This window comes from Rhinichthys klamathensis, unplaced genomic scaffold (assembly GCF_029890125.1).
Source record: "Rhinichthys klamathensis goyatoka isolate OS25496 unplaced genomic scaffold, OSU_Roscu_1.1 h1tg000858l_1, whole genome shotgun sequence".
Taxonomy (NCBI): domain Eukaryota; kingdom Metazoa; phylum Chordata; class Actinopteri; order Cypriniformes; family Leuciscidae; genus Rhinichthys; species Rhinichthys klamathensis.
Window position 1 is genome coordinate 131,727 of NW_026607227.1, and position 27,385 is coordinate 159,111.

At 38.3% G+C, this 27,385-nt stretch overlaps 1 protein-coding gene across 1 annotated transcript in view; it reads right to left on the reverse strand.

Annotated features, from left to right (window-relative positions):
* Nucleotides 1-488: 488 nt before the first annotated feature.
* Nucleotides 489-27,385, reverse strand: part of LOC130078384 (cadherin-18-like) — an 84,314-nt gene continuing 57,417 nt past the window's right edge. Inside the window, exons 5-12 of the mRNA XM_056243871.1 lie at nucleotides 23,521-23,688; nucleotides 23,022-23,209; nucleotides 22,628-22,881; nucleotides 21,220-21,356; nucleotides 19,471-19,592; nucleotides 10,772-10,886; nucleotides 5,504-5,755; nucleotides 489-1,127 (exon numbers count right to left, since the gene is read on the reverse strand). Of these exons, the coding sequence (XP_056099846.1) occupies nucleotides 622-1,127; nucleotides 5,504-5,755; nucleotides 10,772-10,886; nucleotides 19,471-19,592; nucleotides 21,220-21,356; nucleotides 22,628-22,881; nucleotides 23,022-23,209; nucleotides 23,521-23,688 (1,742 nt within the window). The 3' untranslated portion in view covers nucleotides 489-621. The remainder of the gene's footprint in view (nucleotides 1,128-5,503; nucleotides 5,756-10,771; nucleotides 10,887-19,470; nucleotides 19,593-21,219; nucleotides 21,357-22,627; nucleotides 22,882-23,021; nucleotides 23,210-23,520; nucleotides 23,689-27,385) is intronic.

Sequence of the window (27,385 nt, forward strand, 5' to 3'; positions counted from 1 at the left end):
AGGTGCCCACTCAAGCATTTGAATCCAATTATCTTTCACAGAATGCCGTTGTTATCCAATTAAAACTCTCTCTGCTCATGAGAATTATAATACGTTATTTTCTTGCTTTTGACAGAGGTGATTTATACTAAATGTTGCACACTATGTTCAATGTCGATCTAGGTATAGAAAGGCACATCATATGGGTGAAAAATGAAAACTTAAACACTAGGCTGTGAAAACAGAAATCAAATTTCTATTTTGAGAGGGAAAATGATCAGCATAGTATGAAAGATGTCATCACAAATCAGCCGGGATATTGAATCGGATGCTTTTGTTGCTGGAAAAGGAGGAATATACAATAGAGGCATGTTTTACTTATCTGGAATCATGAATTTTATTAAGCAATAGAAAATATACACCAGGGAAAATAGCTTCCTTTATGAGTTCTCTTTTTTTTTTTTTTTTTTTTTTTTTAAAAATCAACTTACTTCCACTTTTAGAGGCCAGTGAAAAACAACAGTCAAATAATCCAACAGAAAAACTGGATGACAAAAAAACTTCAGTCTTCACTGCAGTCCCCTTTGACCCGACATCTGGGAAACAACACACAACTTCTGGTTTACGGAACATGCGCAGCCATTAGGGGGAGTGCTGCTGGCCTTTCTCTTGAAAGACTCTGCTAAGTATTTGTACCTCAGGGCCCCAGTTGTCTAGCTTACTGAGGTCCAGCTCCGACTGAAGCTCTGGCAGGTCCAGAGAGCTGATGGAACCAGATGGGGAGCCGCGGCCCTCGTAAGCGTACGTCTGAAGAGAATCGTACGGCGGACCTCTGGTGTCCTGGTCTGCCTTGACCACCTTGAGCTTAATCACCTCATGGATGTCCTCATCCGGTAAGGTCAACGACGGACTGAGAGCCTCCGTACCCATTGCCCTCCACACCTCCGACTGCAGGTCCTTCCTTATTCTCATCTCCTCGGCTGCCTCTGGGTTCCTCAGTGCCGCTATGTCAAAGGCCTCTGTGTCTTCCTCGCCTCCCCCCTCGTCGTCATACGTGACTACGTTCTCTCTGATATCCTCCGACGAGATGATCAGGGGCTCCTTTTTGCTTTTCTTGCTGCGCAGAGTGACAAACAGAACCACGATGGCTACAAGAGAGGAGACACAAGCTCAGTTTGCTCGTCCATGTAAATGGTGATGTGAATTAGCTTTACAACTATTGTGAGTTAGAGACATATCAAATGGGAGTGCAGTCATTTGCCTGCAGACATTTTCATTCGGGGAAAAGCTTTGTCTAGGTAAATAATAACCTTATCATTTATGTACTGATGTGAAATCAATGATATTTAGTTAAAAATAGCCACGAGCCTCTTCTTTTGAACAGATTAGCCCTGTTCTAAAACCTAGATAGCAGCAACAATAATAATATAATTATTGTTAAAGTCCCCCTGTGGTGAAAATCAAGTTTTTAATATTGTTTTTATGTCTATGTGGTGTTTTGTGGACACCAGTGCAGAGTATTTTCTCCTTAAAACTGCAGTGAAAAAGAAAAGTCTCAAAAACGCGGTTTGAAATTGCTGGTGTTTCTGACATCACAAACTACCTTGTAACCAATCACATCAACGTGCCGGCGGGCTTTAGCATATTATTTACACCGAATTAGCAGGGGAGTCTCGAGAGATGCCAGGTTATCCCAGTATATTTTTTTGTTGATAAGAAAAATCGGGTAGATTCAGCAATATACGGTGAATGATTTATGAAGTTTATTACGATGTCATGATGAACTATATGCCTTTCTCCACTGACGTTCTGAGTTGTTTAAAGTGTTTATGATGATTGTTAGAAGGCAGACAGAGATGGCGAACAGGAACATAGTTTGTGTAGCAATAGGAACACATTATTAGCTGTTTGATAACATATTCAAGCAAAAGGCTAATCAAATTAATTACCATTATGCAGAGGTGGGAGTAAGTCACTAAATGCAAGTCTCAAGTCAAGTCCAAGTCTTAACATTGCAAGTTAAAGTCAAGTCAAGTCATTCTGTTGTAAGGGTCAAGTCAAGTCATTCTGTTGTAAGGGTCAAGTCAAGTCACGTCACGTCAAGTCGCAACTTAGTCATCAAGTCATACCAAGTCGCACACAGGCTAGTTTTACACATTTTTTAACACTGGGACTTTTATTACTTATTTAGACACAGAGGGCTGATGGGTTACAAAAATAAATAAATTAACTTGTGCGTAATAAATAAAATATCATTAAGAAGCACTTTAAATGCTCTAAAATAAAAATAAATTAAATGAACACATGTAAACAAGAATTAATAAAACTTTTCCCATCTTGTAAAAACTTAAAAGATATTGCATTCTAAATAGTATGCCAAAGTTTGTAAGTTCTTACTCTAAATATCCAGGTGATTTGATCCAATAATACAAAATATTATATGGAAATTTTAAAGGTTCTCTAAGCGATCCTGGGTGACGTCACCTCTTGTTGACGTTCGAACTATTGTCAAACAAAACGGAGGCTAGCTAGAGCCTCCCTCCTCCTCATCCGCACACTAACCCCCCAAACCACACCCCCAAACCCTTCTTGTCGGTCATTGGCTGGAACAGTTTGTTATGTTTCGGGGAGCGGGTCGCCGCAGTTTGTTTTTGTTGCTGTTTGTGGAGCCTGGGCTGTCTACAGAGATCGCGTTTCTTTACAGTGTGTTCAGGGGACAGGCAGCCAGCGGATAGTGAGGAGATGTTTGCTGTATGTGACAAAAAATGTTTTGGCCTAAAAAACGCGTGACATCGCTTAGAGCACCTTTAAGAAAACAAATCTAATCATTTAAATGATTTAAACCCGTATTTTTAATACGTGGGTCGCTATAACTGACGTTCTCAACTACTTTCTATATTACTTTCTCCCGCCAGCAACATTTGTTTTGTCCCGCTACCGCCCGCAAAATATATACTTTTTTTCTGTAGCCTACCTCCAAATACTTTCAAGTTAGCCTACGTGTCGCCACCATACACATCAGCTTAAATGCTCCTGATAAATTATTTGTTATTAAAGCATTAACACACAAACCACTGTTACAGTATAACATAAAGCAAGCAGGCTACTGCGTGCATGGTCTGGCATGACTGCGCGCAAAGTGCGCTCCCTTAATAATTCCTAAAAAGCTGACATCAGTTCATCGCGATCTCACACATCTCTGTTATTATCAATGAAGCTTTCATAATATATACACTTTGTTTGTTATAATTAGAGGATTTGCCCACATACAAAATTCAGCACTGAACAAAAAGTCAGCTTTGAGCGGTGAGAGCAGTCTATCGAAAATGCTTCTGATTGGCCATTATTGCGTTCAAGAAATCAACACATATGTCTGTGATTGGCTACATCGCTCAACGCTGCAAACATGTTATAAATATAAACTCTGGCCTGTAAATCGTTTCTATTTTGTTTGTTGTTCTTATTGCTTTTCTGCAACAGATGAATAAAAATGTATTAGTTTTTATGTTTTATTCATAGATTTCTAGTTTGCGGGAGTCCCGCGAATCGTTTTATTCTCCCGCAACCCGCACACACAGAGTGAGTGCATTACCGCCCGTGCTCCCTCATTCTTAAATATATATTAAAAAATCACAATAATTGAAAACATTTTTCCCACAAGTCATTTTCAAGTAAATAGGCACAAGTCCGAGTCAAGTCTAAAGTAACAGGGAGCAAGTCTAAAGTCAAGTCGGGTCTTTTCAGAGATCTAGTCAAGTAAGTCTCAAGTCCAGAAAATTGCGACTCGAGTCAAGTCATATGACTCGAGTCTCCCACCTCTGCCATTATGTGTCCGACGTTCTAAAGAGCTACACCATTGAGCCGAGTGAATCTGTGAGGGGAGGCGGGGCTATTTAGCATATTTATGGATCCGCGTATACTAAATGAATCAAGGTGTAAAGTTGCATGAATTTTATTTTAAGGCATAATATTTTATTTATTTTTTTAGGAATAAAAAAAAAATTATGTCATTTTGGTGATCAAAGATGAGTTTTAAGGGATACAATTATTGACTACAGGGGGACTTTAATATAACCATAGAATCAATACTAAATAACACTGCTCATAAGTGACTGATTTGGAATGATTACATCAATGTTCCACAAGAAATAAACCTCATGTGAAGGGCAAGGGAGACTCTGCAGTAGCATGTTGCTAACAACAAAATATTTGAATATATTTACCCCCGGTTTCACAGACAAGGCTTAAGCCTAGTCCAATACTAAAATTAATGTTTGAGGTAATTCAACTAAAATCATCTTGCACTGACATATCTTAAAATGTCACTGTCATGGTTTTATCTCAAGATGCACACCAGTAATGTTTTTTTTTTCTTTTTCTAAGAAATGTTTATAAAAGATACTGAAATGTACTAATTGAACTAATGCCTAATCCTGGCTTAATCTAAGCCCTGCCTGTGAAACCAGGCCTTAGACTAGTTTACCTAATATGTGTATGCTATGTCATTCTATGTTCATCAGATGAAACATAACTATATTACAGACATTTCTCTCAACTGGATGAATGTTTTCACTGAGTTCCATGAAGGATACACACGATAACTCAATCCTGTTGAAAACACCCAGCCAGCCTAAGCTGTTTTTTTCTAACCAGCTTGCATAATATGTTATCTTCAGAAAGGTAGGTAGGCAGCTCACTAGACTTTGGAATGGAGCTATTGTGTTATGATGTTTTGAGTATTATGCACTGCTCAGACAAAATCATCTGCATTGTGTTTTGCCATTAATGGTAATGAGCATCTAAATTCAGGAAGACAAAAAGACTGTTTTGACCAATATTTGAATGTCTGTTCAGGTATATGCATGTTACGATTGTTGTTCCTGGTTTCAGCCTACATAGTTGTGCAGTATTCATGAGTAGTGTCTATATTTGGCCTTGTCAGTAGACCAGAGTGAGAGAGGGGGGTTTCAAACTTCCTGCAAGGTGAAACTTCTCATCTACAACCAGTGAATTTCAAGCAGTGTTTCTTAGGATGTCAGATAAAAGAAATAAGCAGAGGAGAACATCTTCAATATACTGTACATCCTCCCACAATTCCTTGGATCTTTCTAACAAATGATCTGCAACAATGTAAAGTTCATATTTGCTTGGTTATCCTGCAGTATAAATCAATCCATCCATCCATCCATCCATCCATCCGTCCATCCATCCATCCGTCCATCCATCCATCCATACATACATACATACATACATACATACATACATACACACACACATACATACACACACACATACATACACACACACATACACACACACATACATACATACACACATACATACATCCATACATAAAGAAAGAAACAATGTCATGCTGATAATTTAATTCTTAAATAAATAAATAAATTTACTAGTGGATTCAAAACTTTGGACCCCATTCTATGCTTCTGCTCTTTCCCTGATGGCAAATTAATTGAGGAAAGAAACAAGCTCTTCTCTTGGCCACTTGAGTTTTCAGTCTTACCCAAGAGGATGATCACGCATAGCAGGATGGCAATGAGGGCTCCAGTGCTGAGACCGGCTGAGGATAGGAAGGCTTGAGCCCTGCACACTGGCGTTCTGGCGCCGCGTTGGCACGGACACACCCTGAGCGTAAGCGTGCTGGTGCTGCTGAGGAGGGGCTCTCCTCCATCCCACACAACCACGGGCAGCTGGTACAGCTCCTGTTCTGCCTGGCTGAAGCCCTGCCTGCGCGCCAACACGCTCGCGCTGCTATCTGTCAGAGAGAGCAGAGGTTTATTCTCGCTGGCTGCATGCATGACGACGCCGTGCAACAGAAGCCAACAAAACAATTCGCTCCCCATCCTCGGCAGTTGCTTCCGAGAATGGGTAACAACTTTTCAAATATTGCATTCTGTTACTTCATTTTCAAGCTGTCTGATGTGATTTTGGATTATTTACTGTTGAAATGACAACAGATAGACAACAATGTTTAATAAACAGTATTGCCAAATGATCATGGGACCCCATCATTTTCTAGTTGGCCTATCCACCTGATTTTGCCATGAGAAAGTAAGCTGTTTTCTGTGAATGTGTGAGACTTCAGAGTCATTAGCCGCTATATAACTAGAATATCAAAGTATAGTAAACTTTACAACTTGTTGTGCTACAAATCAGTGCGTTTATAATTATGACAATACATTCAAATACTATGTAAGAAATACCATTTTGCATATCAAACAGCATGACAAGCTGTTTTGTACAGCTAAAATTTACTGGAAGTGGATTACACCGGAAGCCGGACACATTCAATTTACAAATGGCCGTGCCTGCTCCTATGTTAAAAATAAGGTGGATACACAAATAAAATAAAGTGTTTAATCAAGATTATTTTAAACATGTGTATTGCACTGTACATAATTTGTGGTGTCAATTTAATCAAATCATCAAAAGTGACAGTAAAAGGTTCTTCTGAACTTTCTATTAATCAAAGAATCATGAAATAATATCATGATTTCCACAAAAATATTAAGCAGCACAACTGTTTTCAACATAATAATATAGAAATGTTTCTTGAGCTCCAAATCCGCATATTGAAATTAATTCTGACGGATCATGTGGCACTACTGAAAGTTCAGCTTCGCCATCACAGGAACAAATTATTTTAAAATATATTAAAATAAAAAAGTAATTTAAAATTGTAATACAATTTGACAATATTACAGTTTTACTCTATGTTGATCAAATATATGCAGCAATGGGGATCATAAGAGACTTTCATAAAATATTTTAAAATATTACCGACCCCAAACTTTTGAACAGAAGCAGTCGGATCATCCAATCAGAATTTAGAGTCAAAACTACATGTATGTGTTTTCTAAATGCATTTTAAGCTGGGTACACCAGAAAATAATGCAGTAAATAATCATATACATGTAGTTTTATGTTTTCTGATTCACATTGGTCCATGTTTACTTGTGTATGATTTAAAAAAACAAAAAAACAAGAAAACAACTGTTTGCTTTTCTGCTGTACCTCCCCAACTTGAGTATTGAAGCGCTGGTGTACTGACAGACTCCCTACGGTGCCCCAACTTTTCTCATTTTTTGAGAGGCTTGTGCAAGGTTTTTCACCTTCTCTCTAGCTGTCGCTATCTTTCTTTCTTACATACGCATGCACCCACAGACAGGCAGGTCCTAAGCACCTCAGTGTATGCATGGTCATGCAGCTTCTTCACATTGTAATTGTGGTTTGAGCTAGTGTCTTCTGACTCTGCAGCCTGGGAGGGTTTGAGGGGGATTGGGATGCATGAAGAACCCTGTCTCCCTCTGAATATTAGCTACCGGGAGAGCAAGAGCGTGGGTTTGGGTTTAACATTGGTAGGGACATTTTAATGTCAATCATGCTATACAAATGCACAATGTTTAGAGAAATTGCCTGTTTCAGCTTATCAGGTGTATAGGAGTATTTACTGTATAAAAGTATTTAGCCACAAACTTTTGAATACTTATAAAATCCAATATCCAATACTGAATAAAAATATCAAAACAATGTACTAGATTTTGATCCACGCCTGGTATTTAAACTACCAACAATACAATTATTATTATTATTTTTTTTTTTTTTTTTAAATGATCAAACCTCAAGAATTATTATTAGGCTGTACTGGGAACCAATAAATGACCAACATTGGAATTCTATGGCCTGGTTTCACAGACAAGGCTTAGATAAGCAAGGATAAGGCCTTAGTTTAATTGGGACATTAAAAGAGATAGTTTACCCAAAAATGAAAATTCTGTCATTATTTACTCACCCTCATGTCGTTCCAAACCCGTAAGACTTTCGTTCATCTTCGGAACACAAATTAAGATATTTTTGATGAAATCTAAGAGCTTTCTGTCACTCCATTGACAGCAACGCAACTACCACTTTGACACATAAAACTAATCTATATGAATTTAGTGGTTTAGTCCAAATTTTCTGAAGAGACACGGTCACTTTATACATTGAACAGATTTAATTTAGGCTTTTATATTCACATATAAACTTTCATCAATTCACACATCAGTTGTGGAAAGAGGAAGCTCAAGCATGTTCGCTTGACGTGTGAGAACCAATGAGGTTCATTCTCGTGTGTTACGCAGCACATTTGAGATTCAGCAAGAACCAATGAGGTTCATTCTTGTGTGTTATGCAGCACATTTGAGATTCAGCAAGAACCAATGAGGTTTATTCTCGTGCATCAAGCAGGTTCGGTTGAGCTTCTGTTTATGTTTGCTGATCAATGTTTATATTTGAATAAAAGCCTAAATTCAATCTGTTCATCATACAAAGCAATTGAGTCCCTTTAGAAAATTTGGACTAAACCACTCAATTCATATGGATTAGTTTTTCGATCTCTTTATGAACTTTTTGAAGCGTCAAAGTGGTAGTTGCATAGCTTTTAATGGAGAGTACAGAAAGCTCTCAGATTTCATCAAAAAGATCTTCATTTGTGTTCTGAAGTTGAACAAAAGTCTTATGGTTTTGGAACGACATGAGGACAAGTAAATAATGACAGAATTTTTATTTTTGGGTGAACTATCCCTTTAAGTAGCTTGTATAAACATGCCTTGCCAATGCGTGTGCATCTTGAGACAAAACAATGGCACTGACATATTTTAAGATATGTCAGTGATAGTTGCTTTCAGTTTAAACAGCTCAAACATGTATTTTTGTCTAGTACTAGGTTTAAGTCTTGTCTATGACACCGGGGGCTAAAGAAAACACTAAACTAAAATCAATCAATTGAATTATGAATGTACATTATAATGTACAGTACAAAAATGGATATTTGTTTTGAGATAAAGATATTTAAGTGTTATTAAATTATTAGTGCTTTTAGAGCTTGAAGGTAATATAAATATAAGAATAGAGAAATGTGATTGCACAATAAACTAAAATAAAAATAAATAAATAAAAAACACGTAATTAACTGATTCAGTACTGAACTATCATGCATGCAGAACCAGCAACTATTGTGCGTGCATTAGATACTACAGGAAGGAAGATTTTCAAACTCAAGGTTATTGTTAACACCACCAAAATTAGCATCTCTGAAATATTTATGCATTCATCGGCCTTTCATGTAGTGACCCCTAGGTTTATCGCGTTTGTGTTTGATTTCATGCTGTAGGGGTTTTATGAAATGGCCTGCAGGTAGACTCCATTTAATCTGTCCAAACACTATTAAAAATGAACATGAAATGACAGAGGGTGGAACGATCATTAACGCATCTTTACAAACAACATAGAAAACGTGGTCTGTAATTATACATGGATGGGAAATTCACAGTTATGCTTTGATTTATGTAGCAGTGAATTGTAAACACTTTCCCTGTGAAAATACATGAGAGCGATTCATGCATGTACTGCAGATAATTAATCATCACTGTGAGATGTGTAGTGTAAAAAATATTCAAAAATTAAATAAATAAATAAGAAATAGCAACAACAACAACAACAACAACATATACTGCCAATACTGCAGTTCTGGCATGAGTCCTGATCGCTCTAGCTGTTATAACTTAATGTGAGTGTTTAAATGGCGGAGATAAATGGCCTGAGAGAGAACTGCAGTAAATTGGCCCAGGAGGGATCCTCTCGATGTAATGTGTCCCATCCCAAATGACACAAACACAAACACTCTTGCCAAAGCTGTGGCATGCTGTCAAACTTGATGTAGGCTATCTTTGCAGATTCCCTCACCCATTCTACTGAAGCAGTGGAGAGCTTCATTACAAATGCTTCCTAGATTCAGAATATGAACTATTTCGAAAAACATAACAGGCAAAATGATTTTTATCCAGTTGAACTCGCTGCCATTTCCCAGGGGGAAAATAAGTGCACCTCTGGAGGGAATTTCCATCATATTTTTTTTTCCGCCTCACCCTGGCAAGCGCGTCATGTGGACGCTGACATAATGACTGCGGTGCCAGGAGAGAAACATCTACGTGATCAAAGATGACAGTCTTACACACCCACTCAATCACAGGAAGCTCAACAGAGTGCTCCTCAAGAGTGTTCAGAGGAGTGCTCCAACCCCCAATGTGTAAAATGGTCCGTAATGGTACATCCGCAGGGATATTATTTAAGGATGGTGTGGCCTGGGGGGAGGGGAGGGGAGGGGGCTTGGCTAGGATACAGATTCAAATAAAGCTCTGAAGCACTGGATCCTCTGAGTCTGAACTCTGGGCTTTTAGCATCTGCCTCTTATCTCCCTGATTGCCCTGTTAAACCCCGACCGGTCCACCTGCAGCCCCGATTCATTGAAGCAGCAGTCCGGCATTAGAAGGAAATCATTACAGCCCGGCCGTCTCCACCAGGGAGCCTTGAGCTAACATAAACACAGACCTGGTTTCCAGGGAAACGGCAACGTTGGCCTTGCAACGATATTAAAAAAAGAGCAAGAAGATGAGGGGAAAGCAAAAAATGAGGGTGATCTATGTGACAACATGTGGTACTAAATATGTTTGTGGAGAGGCACTGAGGGTTTGCCCTGAGCAAACATCAGGAAATCAGTTGGAAAACATTAGAAAGATTCCATTACAGAGATGCCATCGGAGAGGCTCTTTAGATCAGTCGGATATTATTTGATTTTCATAAGAGCACAACTTAAGTACTGAATATGGAATTTGTTTTTGTAACCAACTCCTAAAATACAAGCTTGCCTCATCAAACTATTTCTAACTAGATGTTATACCAAGCCAAAACAAATCCTATGGGAGCGGATTAGTTATTGTTTGTATTTTACCTTCATTGTCCTTCAGAGTGAAGTTTGGATTCTCTGGAAGGTCTTCCGGTAGAGCAAAGGTGAACCGTCCATTGGCGAAGTTGTCCTTGTCTGTGGCCCTGATGGTCTGAATGACCTACAAAGAGAAAGAAACCGAACAGAACAAGAGAAAACAAGCTCAAGCTTAGTTCTGTCTACTCCAAAATTAAAGTTGAATGATAAGTGGCACTAAAAATATCTAAAAGAGATGCTTTTGGTTCTCTGAGAGGCGGGTTGTGTCACTCTTTATAACCCAGAAATGTAATTGGACCACCTGGGCTTCTTCTTCCTCTCCAATTTTGAAAGTCATTAACTTCAGACTGCTGACCCGAAGCCCCTTGGCCAGTTGGGTGTTTGGATTACAGTCATTGAACAGATAGCTGGTTTGAAGCATTGCTCAGCCTCATGATGTTTTGTCAGCTTGTTAACCTAATTGGCTCCTGCTAGCACATCAGCTGCAAGTGAGAATTTCCTCATGCAGTGTCTGGACCAATTATTGAAGCCTTTCACCTGTCTGTGCTGCATGACCCATGTTAGACCAGGGGTTTCTCTCTCTAGGGCACTTTTACATCAGAGCATCTGGTGTGGATTCGAGTCGGTTTTATGTAAGAGTTTGGACAGTTTGTTTGGTGTTTCTGTTGTTCGGTTTATGTTTGTAATTGGTATGAAATCAATCTGTTCTAATATCAGAATTGAACAGATATTATTTAAATACAATTATACACCTGTGCAAGCTACTGTTTAAATATTCCCGGCCAATATTATCGGTCGATATTAGGCATTTTCCAAAGTATCGGTATCGACATTTATAATGGCCGATAAATTAATATTTAAAAAACTAAAATAAAAACGGACAAAACACCCAACGCCATGTTATGAGTGTTGGCGTTGCATAGTTTGTCCACCAGAGGAAACTCTACAACGTCCCTGTTGGCAATACCAGCTGTTCAAGCCAGAGTCAGGCAGAGCGAACATCCACAACTGAGATCATCTGTGAAGTGTGTTCATGGTAAGTTGGCAACTGTCACGAGACATAAATTGCTTGAATAAACAATTAAAAGAACATCCCCATCAGTTCTCTTAACTCAAATAAGCATGACAAAATTCGTGACTGCCATGTCCAGTTTTGCTGCTGTTACATGTAAGCCGAGAGTGAAACGGAATTAGCTAGTAATTACGTTACGTTGTTACAGTATAGTTGACTGACTGTCGGTTTAACTCGGACAATGTGACTGAAGATGTTTTTCTTTAATAGCGCGACAGTTATAGCAATGAGAAGTATCATCTTTCCTCGGCCCATTATTTTGAAAAAGTATGTTTTACAATAATTTGCAGTATGATGTTATTATCCATTGCTAAATTATGGATTATGGCCGAAGTATTTTTTTGCACACAGTGACGCGACCAATCAGTCACTCCTTTAATGCTGCGTTCACACCAGACGCGAATAGCGCGTCAAATTCACGCCTACCGCGTATAGTTATATATACGAATCCATTCGCGCGTCAAGAGCGATAGACTGGCTGCCTGCACATTCACTGTCCTCGCGGCTGCTGCAACTTGAGGGGGCTGCTGCAGGACGACTCAACTTCCACGGACAGTTTTTAATGTTTTATCAAGATTTTGCTTTAGTATAATTTTCGGGACAATTAAGGCCGGTTTCGGGATTCGGGACAACAGCTTAGATTTCGGGACTGTCCCGAATTTTTCGGGACTTCTGGTCACCCTACTAGGCCTATCAGTGGAAGACCGCTAACATTAATGAGCTTGGAAATCACAACAAACTTATTCTGCCTAAATAAAGTAATGATTACTGTATTTATAACTAGCATATCTGTAGTTCCAGTCCCTGCATTGTAAAACATAAGTTACTAGGCACGCGAGGAGTGAACATTTAGACATAACTATGAAAAAGTATCAAACATGGCCTGTGCATAATAGTTAGCTTTTCTTTTACATGTGTGTGAAATCCAAGTGACGCAAGTGTGCGTTGCTGACTTCGTTCAGCCGCATCATTAACGAATCATATAATGGATTTAGTGCATCACTAAGTAGTAGATTTTAGAAGACAGGCAGCAAATGATGATCGAAAATTGTTTGTTGTAGCTTGATGGATAGAATTAAAAGAGTGGAGGTAAAGGGATAAACAAGTTGACATTGTAATTATAAGGTAGCTTATAAGGCAATAGGGACAAACTATTACACACACAAACACACAAAAAAAACATTAGGAGTGACCTTTGTCTTGTTTAATAATAATACAAATGATGATGATAATAATATCATATCATCATCATTGTTTTTTTTATTATTACTGTCAATATTAATAATAATAGTAATAGTAGTAGTAGTAGTAATAGTTGTGGCTGTAGCAGCAATCATTTTGGATGTCTCAACTGGCTTGTTTACTTTATATTTTGACAGATGGCAAGTGGTGGACGAAGTCAAGTATGAGAGTATTTCACAAAAGGCCCACCAGGTACAGTCACATGCAACATCTGTACAGCCTCTGTGAGCCAGCGATCTGGCAGCCTCAAATTTAAAAATACATCCAACTTTTGGGCACACCTACGAGAAGGCGCAAAAAGATGCACAGCTTCAAGTTCCAACCAAATCACTGCAGCCAACCCTAAAACAAGTGCTAGAGAAAACAACAAAATTGACTATAAATGATCCAAGAACTGAAGAAATGGACAAACTCCTGATGGAGATGATAGCCACTGACATTCACAGCCGCCTTTTGTCGTTGTTGAGGGTACAGGTTTTAAAAGGGTTATGGCCAAGGCAGAGCCCAGATACCCATTGAAAAAAAGAAATATTTCTGTACAAAGAGAGATGGATGATATTTATAAAGGAGTCGTAAGTAAAATAAAGAAACTGTCAGTTGAAAATGCAGGAAATAGCATTTCTTTTAGCACTGACTGTTGGTCAGGTTCAAATGAAGCACTCATGAGCTTGACTGCTCATTTCATTGATAATAATTGGATAAAGGTCCAACTTGTCTTGAATGTTAAATCCTTGTCACAGTCCCACACAGGACAGTACATTGGAGAGACATTTCTGTCCCTGCTTAAGGAATGGGAAATTGATGAGGAGCGGGTCATACTTGTGCTCAGGGACAGTGGGGCAAATATGGTGAAAGGTATGCGCCTTGTTGAGATGCCAGACCTTAGCTGCAGTGCTCACATTCTGCACCTGGTTATAAATGATGGCCTTAGTTCCCAGAGAGTGGGGGTGGACATTCTGGCAAAGCTCAAGAAAATTGCTACACACTTCAACCACTCTGTTACGGCAATGCAACACCTGTCTAAAAATCAGGAGGAGCTAGGTGTCCCACAGCATTCTATCATACAGGCAGTACAGACGAGGTGGAACTCTACATTACACATATTGGTGAGGATGATCGAACAAAAAAGAGCCATCACTGCATATGCTAGCGAACATGGACAATTCTCATGTCTGTCAGCAGAGGAATGGTCCATTGCATCGAACCTGGCAGAGACCATTGGACCACTGGAGGAGGGGGCACTGGAATTCAGTAGAGCAGACTCATCCACATCCTGCATTTCACCATGCACAGCAGTGTTACGCCGTTTACTTGAGTCAGAGGGACCAAACACCAGGGGTATTCAAACCATGAGAAAAACCATGCTGGATAGCTTGCAAAAAAGGTTTGCAAAAGTTAAAGACTCTAAAGAGGTGGTGCTTGCCTGTGTCCTTGACCCACGATACAAAGACCGTCCTTTGGTACCAGAAATTCTGACAAAAGTGAAAACCTGGCTGAAAGAGGTTATGGAGACCAGTCCACCAGATTCTGCCATTGAAACTCCATCTGAGGAGAGCGATCCCAAAAGGCCGAGAACAGAGGACCAAGTATCCAGTCTCTTAGACACACTTTACGACACTGTGCTCCTTCCATCCACCAGTGAGGCAGTGGAACCAGAGGGGATCATCGAAGAGCTAGAACGGTACTTCAGAGAGCCTGTCATTGACAGAAAGAGTGGAAATCCATATGATTGGTGGTAATACAACACCAACCGTTTCACCAGACTGTCAGCTTTGGCCTCTCCTGTCCACCCTCCTCTGTGTCGAGCGAAAGAGTATTCAGCACCATAGGGAATATTTATGAGGATAGGTGAAGCTCTTTGAAAGGAGAGAATGCAGAGAAACTTTGCTTCTTGTACAACCTGCCTCTGCTGGATTGAGGACTGACTGATTCAGTAAATTACCTCATATACTGTATATAGTTTATATTTAGCTGTTGTTGTTATTTATCAGAACTTATAGAACTTAACAGAATATATATATTTTTTCCAGTCTTGTTTAAAGTTATATTTATGAAGCTTACCAAGCCTATTAATACTGGTAATTTTTTGTTGTTGTTGTTATTGTGTTTTTGTTCAAAGGACTTTAAGTTTCATATCTTAAGTTTGTATTTTTATACATTTTATTTATCAGAACTTTCATATATTTTGATGTTCCTCTGTTCTGTTGTGACAATAAAACAAGTTTATTTTTAAACTGCATTATCATATTATTTTAGTGAGTCAGGAGTCATAAATAACTACAAATAACTAATGTTAGGGAAATCTGTTTATGTTTTGTTTCGCGTTTCTGGATTTAATATATATATACAGGGCCTGAATTTCGTTTTGGAAAATGGGGGGGAAATCCCCCCTTAGATGATTCTCATGGGGGGGATTTTTTTTGTTTGAGGGGGAGAAAGGGGGGAGAAAGGGGGGGGGGGGGGGGGGGGGTTTCCAAACAAAATTATTACATTTATCTTGCCTAAATGTCTGCGCTCATTGCATTTTTACAATGGGGTAATATTGTTGTTAAGAATTTACACATCACAAGGAAGCTTGATTTATATTGTTTAATTAAATTGAAAAAAGTAGCACAAATAAATACAATAGAATAAATATACAAATAAAGACAAGTTTTTGAATAGGTCTAACACTAGTGAGATACTGAATAAAGTAATCAAATGGAAAATAACACTGGGTAGTATTTTAGTCCTGAATAAATTAAATACATAGGCTATTAATCCTGATTCCTTTAACTTAAAGCCATCTTTTGTTGTTTTGACAACAAAATTAATGACAGACACATATGGCTGCCGTCACTTTAAGAGCTAGAGCACGGATCCTGTGTTCATTATACTGGCATGCGTTTTATGCTTATTAAAGACAAAACCGACTATATTTAGAGTATAGCCTACTCACAAAGACCGAAATTGACAATTTTGCGTGTTAAAGCAATATAATCCGCGAAAAATAGTTACTGGCCAGCTGTTTTTGAGGCGGATTTTCTATGAATGTGCGCATAGAAAATAATCTCAGAGAGCGCGCGAGCACTGATTAGTTTAAAATCGCTTGAATGTTTAAACTGGTAAGACTTAAAAAGACTTCAGTCACGATGCACTGCTGGCCCGATTTGTGCAAGTGAATATTCCGTCATGTCCCGACCTTACAGTCTATGGTCCCGACTCCAAAACGCGAGTGTGTATGATCGCCGCAGCGCTTGATGCCTGCCTTGCACGACAACACATTATGAGAAGAGATAGAAGACGCGGCACAGCTGAACACTCACGCTGTTTGTGAAATTGCGCCTGGAAGATAGTTGTTAAAAATTTGTATTAACTGTGTGGATTACGATTGCGGGAATTTCCCGCATTATAAATGGGAGACCTGCGGGAATGATTAGAATTATGCGCAATACCCGCGCCGAAATTCGAGCCCTGATATATATATCGGCTGATATATCGGATTTTTAAATCACCAAATATTTGTATCGGCCTTAAAAATCCTTTATCGGCCGGGCTCTATAAAATAGTAAAAGTAATTTAAATTGTAATAATATTTCATAATATTACTGTTTCACTGTATCAAATAATCAAATAAATGCAGCCTGTGTGAGCATAAGAAACTTCCCTCAAACACATTTTGACAAAAATTGGTAACACTTTAGTTTAGGGTCCAATTCTCACTATTAACTAGTTGCTTATTACCATGCATATTACTAGGATATTGGCTGTTTATTAGTACTCATAAAGCACATATTAATGCCTTAATCTGCATGACCATATTCTACATCCCTTAATCCCACCCCATACCTAAACTTAACAACTACCTAACTAACTATTAATAAGCAGCAATTAGGAGATTATTGAGGCAAAAGTCGTAGTTAATAGTTAGATTCTGATTCTGAGATAATAGTGAGAATTGTACCATAATCTAAAGTGTGACCAACAATTCTACTGACCACAAACTTAAATCTGTAAATTCAACACACTCTAGCTGTAAAGTCATGGCATATAATGCAAAACATACGGATTGCTTTGTTTTAATCACATTCTTACTGATTCTTTCAATTAGTGAAATAAATGATGCTGTTACATGCAGTAGGGAGTAGAATAAAACTTGGGTTCGGACCAAGCAAGAGTATGAAAACCACCAGTGTCACTGCATTAGAGCTTTCTTCCCAAATTACAGTGCATGGTTTCATGCAGCATACTGTTGTGGATCAGTGCAGTGCAAATCAAAAGGAAAGAGCTTCCTGTGAGTTGATGCCAGTACAAGAATGTGGTTCTGCCTTATCTCTGTGGAAACACTTAATCAAGGGCCACAGCATGACAGCAATCCCTGATTATCTAACAAAGTTACAATCACGGATTTCAGTAATTGGGAGGAGGATTTTATTTAGATGTTAGATGGACCGATTTGAGCCAAGCAGACATAGGGCCCTATCTTGCACTCGGCGCAAATGACTTTGTACACTGACACATGTATCATTCCTATTTTGCACCCGCGCAAAGCGGGCTTTTCCCTCCACAGACACACGTCGGTTAACTAAGAAATACACTTGCGCTCCTCGGGGCGGTTCAACGCAAAGAGGAGGCGTGTTCCGGCGCAAACTTTCCCTCATGCTATTTTGCTGTTCTATATAACAAATGCGCCACTGACCAGAAAAAACTAGTCTAAAGTCAGTGGCGCGTTGCGCGTTGTTCATTATGCTATTTTAAGGGCGCATGCTTGGCCATAATCAATGTAGCGTGTGCACAACGCGCATACACTTTGATTCTCTCATCTAAGCAGCAGTTTTCATTTTTGCAAATCATACATTATTACGTACGTACGTACGTACGATAGATAGATAGATAGATAGATAGATAGATAGATAGATAGATAGATAGGCAATTTATTATAAAAGCATACATGTAGCTTACACATTTACCCAAATTATCATACGCCTGTTTAACAGAAGTTAATTTGGGTGGGTTTCTCCATCCCCAATGTCACTTCTCTGTGTTTTACGGCCCTTACGAGAACGTTGCTCTCCTCGGCTGTGAACCGCTCCTGGCGCGCGCCTGGCAAATCCGCCATTATAATAGGAATCCGCTTACAAGCGCGCCTGCTCTTAAAGGGAATGTGAGATGACGCTCTGATTGGTTTATTTCACGTTACGCCCAAACCACACCTATGAATAATGAAGCTACTTCAGACCAACCCCTTTTAGATTTGCGCCAGGCGCAAGAGGCATTTATCCCGCCGGGAAAATAGCAACAGCGCCGGGATCCGCCCACAAAGTTACTTGCGCTTTGACACTTGCGTTTCAGATCGTTAAAATAGGGCCCCAAAAGTCATAATAAATGAGAGCCAATTTCTACTTTTATGAATGGACCTCTGCCTTATAAAAGACAGCAAATGGGTTACTGGGCTTGAATGAAACAGAATATGTATATAAAAGCTCCATGGTGCTTTAAAAGCAGCCTTTAATTAAGCAAGGCTCCAAAATAAAAACACAACTGTATATAAATCAAACACTTTCTTTCAGGCAGAATAATTGACCATTCCTTTAGACTTCGATTAAACCGCTCTATTCATATAGATTCATTTTTATGACCTTTTTGGATCTTCGAAGTTTTGGTTACCTGGACAATCAATGGAGGGACATAAACCTCTCAGTTTCATGAAAAATATATGTTTAGGGCTTTGGAACGTGATGGTGAGTAAATGATGACCGAATTTTCATCATTTACCCTTCAAATACCCTTTATGGTTTAGCAGGCACAAATGTCTGGAGAGGACCTTTGGTATTTAATCACCCAAAAAAAAAAAAAAGAAGTATTGTCACCCACTGTGTGTGAATTGTGTGTGTTCAACCGCTTAAATCGTAATCTCATTCAAGGGTAAAGCTATAACGGCTATGCCGTTGCACATGGGCCTAGATTTCAACGTGCAATGATTAACATTTCCTGTGAGCCATTCTTAGTGCGCTTGATGCTGACTCCTGTCTGCCGGTGAATACATTGGTACACGCTGAATTATTTATAGGTTTAAGAGCCTCCAAAGTCTGTCGAGCCACAGATAAATCCATCCTTTATTGGTGTCAGACATATCATAAAGGAAGCATATGTGTTTCTCATTTATGCATGTGTCCATTGCATTTGTGTACATGTGAGTGTGTGGGTTTATACATATGTGAGAACTGAATGGCAGAATTAAAGCATGAAAAAATATGGTTTGAGAAAATAATAGGGCAGGAGAAAAGGATGGGAGAAAAGGATAGGAGAAAAGTGCAGATAGGAAAAACGGTTTCAAGGGTTAAGATGCGAGCTGACAGGTCGAAAAAGAGTGATAGGGACACACTGAGAAAAGGAATGAGAGGCAATAACTAACCTGGCCTGCTTTGGAGCCTTCACACACAACCAGAGCGCTGTCTGTGGCAATATAGGGGGCATTGTCATTGACATCCAAGACCTGGATTGTGACTGGTACATAGCTCACCAGATTTGGATTGTCTGAAAAAAAAAAAAAGACAAATATTCAATCATGGATATTTTCTGTCAGGACAGTTAAAAAATAACCGGCACAACAACGATGAATGATTGATGTATGAGGGATTTCACATGATTGAAGTCATGCCATATCAGGACACACTGGCATGAAGCTAAATTGACTCAGCAATATTTGCTGATGAATACCCCGTTTTATTTACAAAATAGAGATAGTGTAACCCTTTTTGGGGGTTTCTTTAACTGTGAGAACCTACTAGTTTATTTGTCCAACAGCAATGTCCAACAGTATATACATATATCACAGTTGTTGTCATTTTTGTTCTGTACATTTTCACCACAATGTAATTTCCAGCACATCTAAAATGCTCTGTATTGCGTTTAATAACATTCTTTCAAGGAAATTACATTTTGAACATTTATTGAACAAAATGACTGACTCCTTTTTCTTGCCACAGCTAATTTCCCATTTGTATTTAAAATATGATAAATTAAATATTTTGACATTTTTGGCATAATTTGAAAAAATTACTGCACACATAATTTTTTCTGTAACACTTTACAATATGGTTCATTTACTAACATTAACAAACAATGAGCAATACATTTGTTACATTATTTATTTATCTTTGCTGATGTTAGTTAATACAAATACAACTGTTCATTGTTGATTAATGTTGGCTCAGCTTCATTTAATAATATTAACAGATTATTAACTTTGGATATTAAATGTTCAAATTAAGCTTTACACTTTAAGTATTTTTCATAGTTTGTTGATGTTAACTATTAGTGAAAGTAAAGTGTTAGGATGGAAATTACACCATAACACCATGATCATTTTCACACGACACAATACATTTTGAGAGAATCATTAAAGTTTAACGTGTAATTGCTTCCTGTCAAGCCTCTACTGTCCTTCACACTAAAGGCAAAAATGTGAAAAATAAATACTGAAAAGCCTGAAGTTGAAAAATATATATTTTCATGATATAACATTATAGTTATTACATTTACCATGTTGAAGACCTTACAGTGAAAAATAAATAATTCATGCTTCTCTCATGGGATTCACTGAAGCATGGCGAGAATTTAAAATTGGTGTGTGAAATGTTAGACCCATTTTGGAGTCATGTGCGAGGAATGTCATTCAGTATGATGGAACTGAGATTAACTACAGTGACTTAACATTATCAGTTCACTATCAGCAATAACAGAGGGAAGTTTCAGCCCATTAGCTGAAAACCATTGTGAAGAAAAGTGTAGAGGGAAGATAATTGCTTAGATAAGCATCTGTAAAAAAAGAAGAAGAAACAAATAGGAAAAAGAGAAGAAAATTGATTGACCCTGTCCACCTTCAAGCCACACCAGCATGCTAGCAGCAGCCTCAGCATCAATCCCACAATGCAACACTCCTTCAAGGAGACATTTGTTTTGGTCAGTATCGATGATTCAGACTTTAGGACCTATGATTCCCTCTTGGACAAGGTGTTCCCTCTCCAAACTTCAAGAAGAATGCTTGATTTAAAATGAAGTCATCATTGGTAAAATGGTTCCCTGTGTTTTCCTCAGAAACCAAGATAAAAACAAAAATCAATGAATACAGACAGGGTTCTGGCCCGAGAGCAGTACATACCAATCTCTGAAGCCATCACTGTGATGTTGTGCCAGGCTACCTCCTCTCGGTCTAGACTCCTGGTGGTTGTGATCAGTCCACTGTCAACATCAATGCTGAAAAGTGCATCACCTTCTGCATTTTGGTCAATGGAATACCTAAAATTGCAATACAGAAAAGTTAAACTCAAAGATATTGTTCAAGTTATGATGATATGTATTTCAGAGGCATTTCTGAAGAGTATGCTTTAGTAGTCATTTTAATGCTGAAAGTTTGAGCTTGAAAAAAAATAACTCTGTTAACCAATGATTATCAAAAAGCAGATTCTAATAAGCCTCATGATTATAAATGCATTTCCTGTCACATACGATTTACACATAATTTATGGTTAGACAGGACTTCAAGATGCTTTGTCACACTGATGATTAGTAAATGATTGTTATGCATTTAGCTAGCTGCAGAAGAAAACCCTCAGATCGCTGTACAGTGACCGGGAGGGGACATTATTGATATTTACCGATAATAACAAACTTCATTTGAATGTTGTCTAGGCAACATCGCGCGAGATATAATAGGCAATATGTTTATAACCATTTCTTAATTCCGCGCTTTTTCTTAATTAAAAATAAATATTATTAAGGGTCAATCTATTTCTGATAATTCCCGGACCAGAAGATAATTTTTCCGAGGTAACGTCATCCTTATGTCGTGGCGAAGCGATGTAAAGTTGACTTATCACGTTCCCATGAGTAAATATGAAGTTCCCACAAATTAAAATATTTCGTGGCCACGACAAAATTAAGTGAACCGAACATGCCCCCTCCTGTTCACAGTAATAAACCTTCAAGGCTTTTTGAAGGCTTGTTCCCCCCCTTTTTTTACAAAACTTTAAGATGAAACTTGAAGGCTTGAATGTTTATATACCACAGAGATCTGAGGGTTTTCTTCTGTAGCTAGCTAAATATATTCATAAAAACTATTTACTAATCATCAACTGTTCAGGTTAATACATGTTTACTATGGTTGATAATATATACTATATTATAATATAATAAGTTGTAATCTACAGTTATTAGAAATATGACAGGAAGAGCTTGCCACTACAGTTTTCTATGGGAGAATATTCTACCGGAATCTCACATAACACAGAGATTTTAACGCAATTGCATGCTTTTCTCTTTTTAAAAAAAATCATTTTGAATGTACGTCCTTAAATTCAAATTGCAATTCTGCATCCTATTTACTACCTCCATTTGAATTCAGTAATTGAATTAGAATTTAAAAGGCGTTCTCAATTTAATACCGAATGGTGGACAATATTACTGCTTGTACACTACTGCCAGAGGCAGGCAATGACATTTGCTCTGATAGCCATTTAAAATATACCTCAAGGCCGTATATAGCAGCATTATTCTCTCAGAAAACTCACCTGACTTTGCTTCTAGTGCTGTCCGGGTCTTGAGCAGTTACCATGCCAACCTCTGTCCGAGCCGGAGCGTTTTCATACACGTCCATGATATAGTAGTCCATAGTAAACACTGGAGCCTCATCAACATCCCCGATGATGAGCTTGAGCGTGGTGGTGTCTTTGAAAGGGCCCAGGTAAGAAAAACGAGGATCCAGATGGGTGTTGACACCTTCAATGTTCAAAGAGTACGCCTTCTTCTTCTCGTAGTCCAGAGGCTAGAAAGGACATCAGTAATAAGATCAAGGGAGAAGCAGAAATGACATTTTGGCCAGCATGGGAAAAGACAGGGCATGGCTGAATGAGCAGACATGAATTTACATGAAGCATCGGTTCTGTGTGAACATCTAGATCAGACCTTTCTGAGGGAGATGATTCCTTCTCTCTTGTCACTGTCTGTAGAGATGGAAAACATGGCAGCTCCTTCTTCATTGGTAATTCTGTATGTCATCTCAGCATTGACGCCAAGGTCTTCATCGTTCGCTTTGATTTTACCAACTGCTTTCCCTACCTCAGCAGATTCTGGCACATAAAGCTGATAGTTCTCTGAAGTGGAGAATAAACACAAACAGAACAGATGTGATTTTATTAAACATTTGAAAGCTTTTGATGCAAATATTAAAAAGTGTTGCTTGCGCTCAGCTAATTTGTAGGGTTTATATGGGATAAACCTGAGCAAGCTCAATAAAAGTAGTTTTTTCACAAAATAAAGCTGAAACGAATGCAGCCATTTGGGATAAATTCAAAGTACATTCACAGGGATTTAGGGATTAGATGGTCTCTGTTGAAGGGGCGTGCCAAAAAATCCTGACTTTATTTCAATGGTGAAAGAGACTGAGTGAAGCAGAGACTCATACTTTGAGGGAATCGTGGTGGATTGTCATTGACATCTGTCAGTGAGATGTTGACTGTGGTAGATCCGGACAGACCACCAACAGAGCCGGCCATGTCTTTGGCTTGGATGATGATGGAGTACATCTCTCTAGTTTCTCTGTCCATGTTCGGCAAAGCCGTCCTTATGACACCTGTGACCCAGAGGGTAGAAAGCATAAATTTAGCTCCCGCTGACCTAAATACCCCATATCCCACTTTTGGACGTTCAAAATTGTATTCCCATTTTCTGCAAATTAAGGTGTTAAAGTACAAATATTAAATGTAAAACGGCCTATATTTTGGGGTTGCATTATTCACATTATTTATATTATTGATCTGCCTTGCAGTGACACCATCATATGAGAACTGAACTGAGCTGGACGATGACATCACTGTTTTCTCCAGAGCGGCTATATACATAAATTAACTCAATTAATAACTTTTTTACAACAAAACTGAACCATCAGTGAACTTATTTAAGCTAGACTATGACGCTATTTTCTTCTAGATCTGCTTTATGGCAGAAACAAACTTTGTTGCATTATTTTCCTGTTATCAATGTAAAGCTGCTTTGAAACAATCTGTATTGTAAAAAGCGCTATTTAAATAAAGGTGACTTGACTTGACAGTAATTATGAATCTGTATATAGGCCTAGTAGTTCTTATTATTCCTCTAGGAGGTATATAAAAAAATAAGTTACTGATTAGCTAATAGTGAACTACCAAATTCAACTCGTTACTGTGTTGTTATTCATTAATGATGGAACAGTATTCTAAAGTGTTACCTATTATTTTATATTAGACTTACACTGCTATTAAAAGGTTTAGGGTCATTAAGGTTTTTTGTTTGTTTGTTTGTTTGTTTTTAGAAAGTAATTAACACTTTTATTTGTCAAGGATGCATTAATTTAATCAAAAGACAAAGACATTTAAAATGTTACAAAAAGGTCTATTTCAAATAAATGCTTTTCTTTTGAACAGTATCTACATGGTATCTACAACATATTAAGCAGCACAACAATAAAAGCAAAATACAAGTCATCCACACAACTTGTTCACTATATTTTAAGCCCTTTTAAGCCATATTATATCTCTGTGTGAGGATTAGGCTGATAAGAATTCATTATTCACAGAACATCTTGCTTGATACCCATGGCCACCTTTCACTTTCATTATATGGAAAAGAGCTGCTTGAACATTCAGCCTAAACATCTCCTTTTGTTTTCCACAGAAGAAAGGAAGTGAAATGGATTTCGAAAGACCGGTGAGTAAATTCATTTTGGGGTGAACTATCCCTTTAAATCAAACTTCTAATCACTTGATGGCATTTCCAGCAATAAGAGTCCTGTTCACTGGAAGAGTACGTGTTCAGAATATCACGTGTACATTGCAGATATTTGACCCCTATAGTTATTGAGGTGGTGAGCTCACAACAAGTGGTTATCCTCTGATTTGCCCCAGCTCTGACCTGGTCCAGGTTCTTTTCGAGCTTGACAACACACCAGCAGACGAGTGCTGACCCCTTACCTCTATGCACTGTTCTTATGTGGTGTAAGCCCTTAGTATAAACCCTACTGTCCAGATGTGCGCACACACACATGTGCAAAAAGCACGCTGGTGATCATCTCCTGCATACTCCACAACTCTAAAGCAAAGTCTGCCATCTGCTCCAAGTGTTCCCTCGGGAGATAGAGGATAAGACAGGGATGAAGGGAAGGCTGCAAAGCAGAACAGCTTGGGTTTGCCATGTGAACTTGCATTTGAGCCCCTTTACGCCATGAGATCCCATGGTGATATTTACTGGGAAATGAGCACCAACTGACAAGACACACTCAGGCACCAGTGCACCAACACAGAAAACAAAGGGTGTCGTTAAAAACAAATGGAAATCGATAGCATCATTTTAAAAAGCACAAGCTCTGTCAATTATACATAGCACTAGGTCCATTTTATTTACTCGTTAATGAATATAGCAGTATAGAATACTTCTTGACAGTTTAATCAAATAACTGTATTGAATGCCTTGAAATAGTCACACTCAAGGTTACCCATACTTTAAATGTAAGACACATGCCATTCTTTTCTATTGATGTTTTACACTTATGTAACCTGATGATGTACTGATATATATATTTCACATGGCAAAAAGCTAAGAATACCTAATGTGTACACACACACACACACACGCATTCACACACAAATATATTTACAGTATTATTAAATCTGATTCTGCATATTTGTTTTGATTTCAGCTTTACAACAGTTAATTACGGTTTGCAGATGACATTTAAATAAACTAAAATAAAAATAAAATTCTCTGTGACTTCTTTTATAATTGCCATGTGTTTACTTGCACATAGCAATAAAGACGCTAGGGTGCTTTTTGCCCAACAGTCGTGGACATGCAACATTTATGAGAACTGGTTAGAGAAAGTGGTCTCTTAATTGTCTCCAAGGGCTCTGGTGGAGCATTAACCGCTCGCACAGCAGACACTTACATCTCACAGGCAGGGGCTGTGTTCGAAATCGCCCCCTATACTCTCATTCACTATTCCCTACATTACTCCACTAATATACTTGAATGGAAATAAGTGAGTGAATTCGGACACTGAGTACGCTGAAAGGGCTGAGCTTTTGCATAGTTTGTGCTTGCTGTTTAATAATCATTTGAAACTGGCAGCTCCAATAGTAATGAAGAGATTTCTTGAATTATGTCATGGAAACAAGCATATATAAACTTTTTTTTTTAAACTATTTAATAATCAAGTAAAAAGGAATTTATACCTGAATGATATTACGCTGTAGCCACATTGGACCAGCGGTTTGTAAAATGGATGGATGATTCAGGTGCGGGCGTTATCTTCTGGCAAGATGCGGGAATACATTAGGTGTGACCCTTACAGTGCATTATGAGTATTCTCTAGCCATTAAGCGTACATTAGTTGCACACTTGTTATTGCAGTGCATTATGAGATTGAATGAGTGCAGTCGATAACGTCCACAATGATTTTGGACACCACTACAAATTTATGGGTATGGGGGGCGATTTCGGTTACAGCCAGGCTTATCGTACACCAGTCATGTCATTCTGTACTCGCATTCTCAAGTTCAAGCCGGCGGTCCAAAACAGTGAATCTAATCACAATACAGGCAAAAGTTCACTTGAAGAACGAACAGTCAATTGAAGTGGCGTCAATGAGTTTGAATTAAGGTATTTGGAAAATAAACTGCCTGAACGGAAAGAGAAAGTGTGATCTATATTATTTCTCTAGGAAGCATATTTATTCAAGTCACAAAAACAAACATGCCTACAGAAAAATGCACAGTACACAATCATAGGGTGAAGTAAAAATGTACATATATTTGTCCTAAGTCGTTGTATTTTAATGGAAAACTATTTGAGTGATGCTGTGGTGCGGTTTTAAAGACACAGCGTTTCTCTCAGAGTGCAACCCTTGTTGTTTACTCGTTGTTTTAGGCTCCTTTTAGTGGAAGGGGTTTGATAGCAATGTCATGCAAAGTGATAGAACATAATCCAAATTGGCTAGTGTGTTGGTATGCATTACCCACCACAGTGGATTTTCACCTACATTTGGCTAGTTGGTGGGTGTTAATTTCAAACCCTAATCGTAATCATTATTATTAAAACTTGTAATAATTGCTTTAATGAGATCATTGTTTCTCCATTATGATAATAACTAACTGCATGATTTGTATTTTCTTAGAACTGTCCATTTTTTACATATGGACATCACTTTGACACAGTCACCTCTGATAATGGATCACTCTAAATTGTAATGTAGAAACATGATTTTTTTCTGTAAAGCTGCTTTGAAATGATATGTATTG